This window comes from Chiloscyllium plagiosum, chromosome 13 (assembly GCF_004010195.1).
Source record: "Chiloscyllium plagiosum isolate BGI_BamShark_2017 chromosome 13, ASM401019v2, whole genome shotgun sequence".
NCBI classification, from domain to species: domain Eukaryota; kingdom Metazoa; phylum Chordata; class Chondrichthyes; order Orectolobiformes; family Hemiscylliidae; genus Chiloscyllium; species Chiloscyllium plagiosum.
Window position 1 is genome coordinate 35,084,680 of NC_057722.1, and position 10,059 is coordinate 35,094,738.

Consider the following 10,059-nt stretch of genomic DNA (forward strand, 5'->3'; position numbering starts at 1 on the left):
CTGGCTTGTCTTTACTGCCCTTCTTAAACAGTGGCATCACGTTTGCCAGCCTCCAGTCTTCCGGCACCTCACCTGTGACTATCGATGATACAAATATCTCTGCAAGCGGCCCAACAATCATTTCTCTAACTTCCCACAGAGTTTTCGGGTACACCTGATCTGGTCCTGGGGATTTATCCACCTTTAACCGTTTCAAGACATCTAGCACTTCCTCCTCTGTATATCTGGACATTTTGCAAGATGTCACCATCTATTTCCCTAAGGTCTATACCTTCCATATCCTTTTCCACAGTAAATACTGATGCAAAATATTCATTTAGTATCTCCCCCATTTTCTGTGGCTCCACACAAAGGCCGCCTTGCTGATCTTTGAGGGATCCTATTCTCTCCCTCGTTACCCTTTGTCCTTAATATATTTGTAAAAACCTTTTGGATTCTCCTTAATTCTATTTGCCAAAGCTATCTCATGTCCCCGTTTTGCCCTCCTGATTTCCCTCTTAAGTATACTCCTACTTCCTTTGTACTCTTCTAAGGAATCACTCGATCTATCTTGTCTATACCTGACATATGCTTCCTTCTTTTTCTGAACCAAACCCTCAATTTCTTTAGTCAGCCAGCATTCCCTATACCTACCAGCCTTCCCTTTCACCCTGACAGGAAGTTACAGCCTGGAATCTAATCGTGGGGTTATGGGTGGTTTATATACAGAATAACAGATAGCTTGTGTTATCATGCTATTGATTCCTCTTACATTTGTAGTGCCACATAACAAAATTTAAGGCAGCATGATGGTTGAGTTTATGCCACATGACTAAATAGAATGTGTAAAACCTGGCCATGAATCGGGAGGTATTATGGTCATGTTCCATTCCTGGAATTGAGTACATATTCTGAACTGACAATTCAGTGCAGGACTGAAATGGTATTGCATTATCAGAGGTGCAGTCTTTCAGATGACTCCTTAAACCCAGTTTTCATCTAAAACAAAACTGAAATTGCGAGAGAAACATCTTCTGAAGAAGGGCACTGCACTCAAAATGTTAACTGTGCTTTCTCTTCAGTGTTGATGCTGCCATTTCTGTTAAATTGCTCCAGTAATTTCTGTTTTTGTTTCAGATCTTTAGCATCTACATTCTTCTCAGAAGTTTGTACTTCTCAGAATAAACACAAGAATGACTTGGAGAAAGCTATTAGGAAAGAACTGTTCGCTCTGAAAACTACTGGGTAATTCAAGAAAGGCGCAAGGAATGAACCTTCTTTTGTTTGCAGTGAACAGGTTTTTGCATATTAATTTATTTTGCTTGGAACAATGATGAATAATCAGCGAGACTGATTATTTTGTGTTTATTGTTAATCTCGCTGTTAGTGCATACAGAATTGTTCACCAAATTCTGCCCAATCACAGCATCATATTTAACAATAGACATTGCTCTGGGGTTGAGTATGGCTGGGCTGATTGAGTCTACTCTATCCTCTAACTGTATTGGATATCCAAAGAAATAAGCTGCTTGAATCGATTAACCATTCCATGTGATGCATGGTCTGCTTACATGATATTGTACCAGCACTGAAATTTTGCTTGACTGTGCTCAGTTGTGTGGTTACTGGAACATTTTTTCAAAGGAGAGCAAGGAAGCCTGCCATGTTTGTAAGCAGCACTCAGTCCAGTCAGTTAGGACAGCCTTTGCTCTGGAGATCCCAGGAGCATAGGTTAAGGGCAGCCTCTAACACCAGACTAGATCAGGACGATCAGAGTCAGGATCCTCTCCTCATAACGGTGAGGAGCCAAATGAGTGACAGCATACCATTCATGTTGACTCCTTCTGCCCTATTATAGAATGTTTTGTATCTGCAATGACAGAAAGGCAAGAATTACGGAAGATAAAAATGGTTGGTGCAGGTGGGATGCTTCCTTAGTGAGTAGGCTGTGCAAAGGGCAGACAAAAGTGGTGTTACAGGTTGGGGTGGGTGACAGTGAACAGAAAAGATGTTGCATACATTAGTAAGAGTGTTAGAGCATGGGCCTTAGTGGGACATGGGTCCAATAGCAGAGACAGAGCGAGTATGAGGTATCATAGAGACGGTGGTGCTACATACGCTGACGGAGTAGAGAAAGACATTCACCACCTTCCTACAATACTGGAAATTTCTCCTGGTGGTTGAGACTGCTCTAACCCTGGTAACAATCTTGGACCAGCATATAGCATGATCTCCACTGGGGATTCTGGGGGAAAAAGAATTTCAAACTGCCAGTGTTTGCCTGGGTACACTTTGGCCTTTTAAATATGCGATCTCCAGTGATTGTGAGTTGTTCCAAAAACAGCACATGGTAAAATGTTGCAGAAATTGGATGTGTTCATTGCCTGAAGGGCTGAAATGCTTATTACTGCATATGGCAAGAAAAATTACTTGGTCTCATGATGAGAATCACTCCACTAAACTCCACATGACAAAATATCATAAGATTCAGTCCAGTGTGTCTGGCTCTATTAATTGCAAAGAAGAAACCTAAACCATACCTTTTCTCAAACTTCTGTTTGCTGAAACATAAAATCTATGCTTGCTAGAGGTAGATATACAAATTCCACATTATTATTAGTTGATTAGAAGATAATGTTATCCATAAACATCTTAATAAATGCATGGCTATCCTATTTAAGATGCAAGTTGTTTACTCACAGTAACAACTCCTTGCAGTGTTCCAATTCTTCTGTAACCTTTTGGAAATTAAGCTGCTGAGTCATAAGCTGGTTTTCAAGATCTGTTAGGATCAATAAATGGCAATTTTAACACCATTATTAATACAACTAGAAGGATATAAGCAGAGTTCAAACACTCTCATATCCTTCACGTGTTTAACTCTGCATTTCCAGTTCACATCTTAAAGCTGTATAGTCACAGAATCATAGAGCTGTACTGCATGGAAACAGACCATTCAGTCTAACTCGTCCATGCTGACCAGATATCCTAAATTAATTTCGTCCCATTTACCAGCATTTGGCCCAAATCGCTCTAAATCCTTCCTATTCATATACCCGTCCAGCTGCCTTTTAAAGTTGTAACTGTACCAGCCTCCAATACTTCCTCTGGCAGCTTATTCCATACAAGCCCCACCCTCTGTGTGAAAAAGTTGCCCCTTAGGTCCCTTTTAAATCTTTCCCCTCTCACCTTAAATCTATGCCCTCTAGTTCTGGACTCCCCATCCCAGGGAAAACACCTTGTATATTCACCCTATCCATGCCCCTCACGATTTTATAAACCACTATAAAATCACCCCTTAGCTTCTGATGCTCCAGGGCAAATAGCCCCTGTCTATTTAGCCTCTCCTTTTAGTTCAAACCCTCCAAACCTGGCAACATCCTTATAAATCATTTCTGAACCCTTTCAAGTTTCACAACATCCTTCCTATGGCAGGGAGACCAGAATTGAACACAGTATTCCAGAAGTGCCCTAACTAATATCCTGTATAACCGCAATATGACGTCAAAACTCCTATATTCAATGCACTAACCAATAATGGCAAGCATATCAAATGCCTTCTTCACTGCCTTGTCTACCTGTAACTCCATTTTTAAGGAATAATTATCCTATACTCCAAGATCTCTTTGTTCAGCAACATTCCCCAGGACCTTACCATCAAGTGTATAAGTCCTGCCCTGATTTGCCTTTCGAAAATCCAGCACCTCAAGTTTATTCAAATTAAACTGCATCGGCCCCTCCTCGGCCCACTGGCCCATCTTATCAAGGCCACCTTGTACTTTGAGGAAATGTATTTTTAAAAATATATTTTTGCGACCTCCCCGCTACTTTGGTTGTATAACTAGGCATTCTCCAATAGACTCCAGAACACACAGTTTGATTGACATTCAGTATGAAATTTGTTTCAATCCCCCTATGAATAGAAACAGTATGTATGAGCAGATTGCTTCCAATCAGAGGCCAACAGCATTTCAGTATTAGCAGCACCCAATGGTTGCGATGGTCTCTGCTAGTACTAACGTCAGCCTCATAGAAGGATTGTCACTTGAGTCTTAGAAACACAGCTTTGTGGGTAGGCTCACTGGAGTCATTTAGACAGAAAGGGGAGGAATGATGTTAATATAAAGGACAGGAGAAGATCTTTTCACAGATTTAGCCCCTGCTGATGGTGGATCCCTTTAGCGCACACTGAGTGCCTCAGCAGGAAAATTGCTCTCAACCCCTCAAACTGTTGGTATGTCCATCAGGGTTTACTTGGCAGCTTGTCCACATGGCATGTCCCCTGTAACTGCTGGTTTAGTGCCAGTGAGAGTTGGTTGGTGCCCTTAAGTGGCCTTTAAAATGGTCACCTAAGGGTCTCAATTGACCTCCAGGCTTAAAGACTGTCCTGGACTCTTCACATCTGGTATGAGTCTGGGAAGTGACAGATGCTTCTGAACTTTCTGCCCTATTATATCCTAGAGGGGAATTAAATTTCAAGGTAACACATCAGTAAAACAGTATCAACATGAAATAATAAGAAATGGTTCAGCCAGTTCTTTAATGGAACTGTTCAGTTAGTCGCACTCCCCTCATCCCTTCCCACAGCCTTGCAAATGTTTCCATTTCAAGTAATCTTTCCCCTACGTGTAGTACATTCCAGAAAACAACCATGAGATACTTTAAAACAAATCTCATATTCCCTTAATTGTTATATCAAATATTTTAAATCTGTGACCTCTGGTCACCAGCCCACTTATGCATGGGTACAGATTTTCATAGCTTTTCTCTCAAATTCCCTCAAGATTTTGAATACTCTATTAAACCTCATTTTAACTTTCTCTGCTGTAGGGAGAACAATTTAAGCTTCTCTACTTTGGAACATAATTGAAGTCCCTCATATCTGGTATCATTTTGGTAAATTTTCTCTGCACCATTGCCAAGGTTTAGATATTCTTCCTTAGGTGTGATGCCCAAAATTAAACAAAATATGTCAGTTGATGCCTGATAAATAATTAAGAAACATTTAGCGCAACTTCCTTGTTCTTGTACTTCACGGGTAAAATGAATTCACAAATGACAACATGATGAAGGGAAGACTGATCAGGGATAAAAATGGTAAAATTGGAAACAAGACTTCAATCCAAAGTATATCAACAAAACTGCTTTCTGGAGATCATTAGAATATTTCAAAGAGTCAAATTTTATTTGAGTTTCAAAATTATCCCTGGCCCATCAGGTTTCCAGTCTTAGAAAGTTCAGTAGCTGAAGGGAGGCAAAAGAAGATTTGGGCGGAACAACTAAGTGCCTTTCCAGGACTATTTCTTAGCTGGGATAAGCATTCTGGCCTTTTCCAACCAAACGTTCTGATTCCATTCCCACAAGTTGGCATCTCCATGCCCAGATCCTTCCATGCTCCCGATGCTTGACTCCATAATTGCACATTGTTAGAATCATTTACCCATCCTCAAACCAACTTGCTGTGGTCATCACTGTCTATGCCTATATTGATAAAGCCAAGAGTTTGTCACATATTTTTAACATCCTCAACTTGTCCTGCCGCATTCAAAGACTTGTTTATGTGAGCCTTCAGGTCTCCCAGTTCTTGTACTGCATTTAAAATTGAAGTATTTAGTCCATTTTGTTTTACTTCCATTCTTCTTTGCAAAACTCACATTTTCATACTTTTCTCCAATTTCAAACTTCAAAATTATGCCATCTAGGCACAAGTCCAGATCATCAGTAGATAACAAAATGATAATGGCATTGGAGACTAAATACCAGCTTTTGAGTTGTCTTATGATGTGCAAGACTCCTCTCGTCTGGTGACATCAGCTCCTGCAACATCAAGCCTTGCAAAATTGCTGCCATTTTTGCAAAAGGTGCTGATGTGGAGGAAGACAAAGAGAGGAAAGCATAATTCATATGTAAAGATAGGGAAAGGAAATTACAAGATCTAAACAGAAGGGATAGCACAATGCAATACAAGGGTGAGGGATGTGCACAACACAGGATAATGTGAGGAAAAGGAGGTGCAAGGTGGCCACTTCATATGAAATAAAGTAAATTGCACCAGAGGACCTGGGAGTCCAGAGGACTTGGGGATTCAGAGGTTAGGGGGCCAGCAGTGATAAATTCTGATGACCATAATAGTGTAGAGATGTATGTTGTTGGGAGTCCCATCTTTTTTTCTTTGTTTCTCTTTGAGTATGCACACCACAATTTTGCCAGTACATCTTTCCTCTTATCACCTTCAACTCCCTGTCCCCACCTTCCAAGATCCTATGGTCCAAGCAATGTTCATTTTTTTTCTTTCAACAGTTCTTCACCTTGGACACATAGTAAAACATGCAACAGGCTTAACACCAACATGTGGTGGGGAGAAACAAATGTAAGCTTCCTTCCAGTCTAAAAACCAATTGCTTACTTTTATTTTCTGTCACATGGCCAATCTTGTATCAATAAATTCCATTTGTCAATAAATTTATTATGTGTCCCCTCAGACCTTCCTGCCCAACTGCCCAACTTAGCTACAAGTTTGTATCTGCTGAGGTAAAGCAAGTTAATTTCACAACATTTAAAGTTTTGAGTTCATAAGATTCGAAGAACCAACCCATAGGAGACAAAGCTGCCCAAGACTGTCACCATCTTCCAAATAGCCTGCTTAATTTAATAAGCCCTAGGAAAAAGTGAGGAAGAATGTGGTGCTGGAAAAGCACAGCTGGTCAGGCAGCAACCAAGGAGCAGGAGAATCGATGTTTCAGGCATAAGTCCTTCATCAGGAATGAGGCTTGTGGGCCAAGGGAGCTGAGAGATAAATAGGAGGGGGGCGGGGCTGGGGCTGTGAGATAAATGGGAGGGGGCCCTACCCCCCTCCCATTTATCTCTCAGCCCCCTTGGCCCACAAGCCTCATTCCTGATGAAGGGATTATGTCTAAAATGTTAATTCTCCTGCTCCTCAGATGCTGCCTGACCAGCTGTGCTTTTCCAGCACCACACTCTACGAGTCTGATCTCCAGCATCTGCAGTCCTCACTTTCTCCTAGTTGATTATAACCTTACTGTGAAGCCCCTTCCTCAGTCTACCTTGAAGAAGTTCTCCTCCTCCTTCTAGAAGGATCTCAGTGAGTCTCTCTCTCACTGCACCCCCCAGGTCATCTCCTCGCCCCTGAAGCTCTTCAGACTTATCGCATTCCTAGCTATCTTCTTCCTAGCCCCACCTCCCTCCCATTTATCCCCCAGCCCCTTCGCCCACAAGCCTCATTCTTGATGAATGGCTTATGCTTTAATAAGCCCTAGCTCTATTATAAAATTTCCAGATATTTTACTCTGTGATTAGAGTTAATTTCAGTTGTAACAGAAGAATGTAAATGAAATGATTTACTAGTTTTACAATATCATTATCAGAAATTTATCAGTTTAAGTAAAAACAAGGACTGCAGACGCTGGAAACCAAAGTCTAGATTAGAGTGGTGCTGGAAAAGCACAGCATGTCAGGCAGCATCCCAGGAGCAGGAAAATCAATGTTTTGGGCAAAAGCCCTTCATCAGGAATAGAGGCAGGGTGCCTGTAGAGTGCAGAGATAAATGAGAGGGGGGTGGGGGTGGGGGAGAAAGTAGCATAGAGTACAATAGGTGAATGGGGGTGGGGATCAAGGCGGAAGATAAGGCGTTCTTCCTCCAGGCATCGGATGGTGAGGGAGCGGCGGTGGAGGAGGCCCAAGACCTGCATATCGTCAGCACAGTGGGAGGGGGAGTTGAAATGTTGGGCCACAGGGCAGTGTGGTTGATTGGTACAGGGGTCCCGGAGATGTTCCCTAAAGTGCTCTGCTAGGAGGCATCCAGTCTCCCCAATGTAGAGTAGACCGCATCGGGAGCAACGGATGCAATAAATGACATTGATGGATGTGCAGGTAAAACTTTGATGGATGTGGAAGGCTCCTTTGGGGCCTTGGATGGAGGTGAGGGAGGAGGTGTGGGCGCAGGTTAAATGTTTAAGTAAACAACAGGATTATGCTAAAACCATGAAAAGATGTGATAACAAATTTAATAGAATTCAGTTTGATCAATTTTATAATGACTCAAAAATATCACAAAACTTTAACAATAACTAAGAATAGCTAAGAATATAACATGTAACAGTATCAAATAGAATATCTAACAATATCTAAGAACAGGATTTGAAGCACCATTTTACCTTAAAGCCCCGAATGAGCAAGGAATCTTTATCTTGTGAGAAAAAATACCTTTTGAAAAGTACTATCTGATGGTTTCTAATACTAGTTAAATTTCAGTGGAAGGGTTGTTTTTAATATTATTTTGACTCCTACTGTATAGGTTCCGCCTATTTTCATGCAAAGCTTTATCGTTCTTTAATTATTTGGTGAAGCTTCTTTCATAAAGCTGGGAGCTTTATCTAGATAATTTGTTTGTGATGGTTCATATTTCTTTCGGTGCTCCCTGGTTGTTAATAAATCCCTGGAAATAAATCTTTGTTAAATGTTTCATTTCTTTGTCTTCATGAGCAAGGTTTTATCCTGATTTCTAATAGCATTCATGTGATAAGCATTTTTATCAGCTAGATGGTCCCAATATTTCTTCTGCAATTAACTTTTTCGTTTCACACCCAATTGTGATATTGCCATGTATCTCTCCAGGCCTCTGTTTTTTGGTAATTAAACTATTGTTTACATGTTATTGTTGTCTGTTCTGAGCTCTAATTTAGTTAGTAGCATTTACATGTGTTGCCTCATGTTATTCTTTTTAGATATTTCTCTTCCTGCTAGGTGTGAAGGAGTCTTTCATGGTTAACTCTATATGAATCTTTATTTTTAAATGTTTTAATATCTGTGTGTCTACATAACTGGTGATACTTCTTTTTCAATTGTATTCTCGATATTTCTAACCATTGTGTTTATACACTGTTTATGCAAATTCTAATCTACTTTTAACAGACTTAAAGGGCACTTGACTACCATCAAAAGGCATGTTACCTCTCCCAAAGAGAATATGGCCTTTTTAAAAGGTGGTCCCCAGATATACCTAAATGAATTCCTTACCTCTCCAAGAATGTACCCTACCTCTCCAACAAATTTAGGTATGTTGTGATCTTCTAAAAATGTTAGGTCCACAAGTTGTATTCCAAAAACCAGGATCAGAAATATATTGTAGGAGGGAAGGTGCCTGTGTTTTTACATTCGCAGCTGCTTCTGTATACCGTTGATGTGGAAATTGAAGCCCATTCCTGTTCTCTTCTCTCCAATGAGAACTGTGAGTGACAGATTCAGAGGTGGAACTCCAGGATCAGGACACTGTCACAATTTTGGAGACTGTCAATTTCACAAAAATTCAAGGCTAGGTTTATCACCCTACCTTTTACAAATAGGGATGCAACCTTTTTAACCCTTTAATCCTCTGGCATTATTCCCATATCTAAGGGAGAGTGTAAGATTGTGACCACTGCCCTGCTATTTCCAGCATAAAACATTTCAAAAATATATTTTCTGGTTCCAAGAAAAAATACACAAATAACTGTATTTGCAATGTATGTATAGCAATTTTATTTTACACTTTTGTCTATTCTGCTTTGAAAATATTTTGCTACTTTGAAATGAGCAGCCAGAACATCTTGTGGGTTATCAAATAATACAACCAGTCTTGGTAATATGTAAACATATAAACTTGTTACTAGGGCGATATTGGCCTTGACCTGAAAACCAGTACTTGATCAAAGTCTTATTTGCAAACTCTGAACTGGATCCTAGTAGCAGGGCAAGTTGCCCTGGTCTGACTGAGGATTTCAATAATATTTTGCATATGACATATTTGGTCTAAATGCCAAACAGCTGTGCAGACAGAATAACTGAATTAGTTCCAGGGCCAGAAGCACTAGTACAGTGTTAGGCAGTTTTTATTATTGGAGAAAGTGAGGACTGCAGATGCTGGAGATCAGAGCTGAAAATGTGTTGCTGGAAAAGCGCAGCAGGTCAGGCAGCATCCAAGGAACAGGAGAATCGACGTTTCGGGCATAAGCCCTTCTTCAGGAATGAGGAAAGTGTGCCAAGCAGGCTAAGATAAAAGGTAGGGAGGAGGGACTTGGGGGA

At 40.6% G+C, this 10,059-nt stretch overlaps 1 protein-coding gene across 2 annotated transcripts in view; it reads right to left on the reverse strand.

Moving 5' to 3' along the window:
* The window catches only part of lekr1 (leucine, glutamate and lysine rich 1), a 215,682-nt gene that overhangs the window by 48,944 nt on the left and 156,679 nt on the right, over nucleotides 1–10,059 (reverse strand). For both annotated transcript variants that reach the window (XM_043702179.1, XM_043702178.1), the window contains exon 6: nucleotides 2,680–2,761. In XM_043702179.1, coding sequence (XP_043558114.1) covers nucleotides 2,680–2,761 — 82 coding nt within the window. The remainder of the gene's footprint in view (nucleotides 1–2,679; nucleotides 2,762–10,059) is intronic.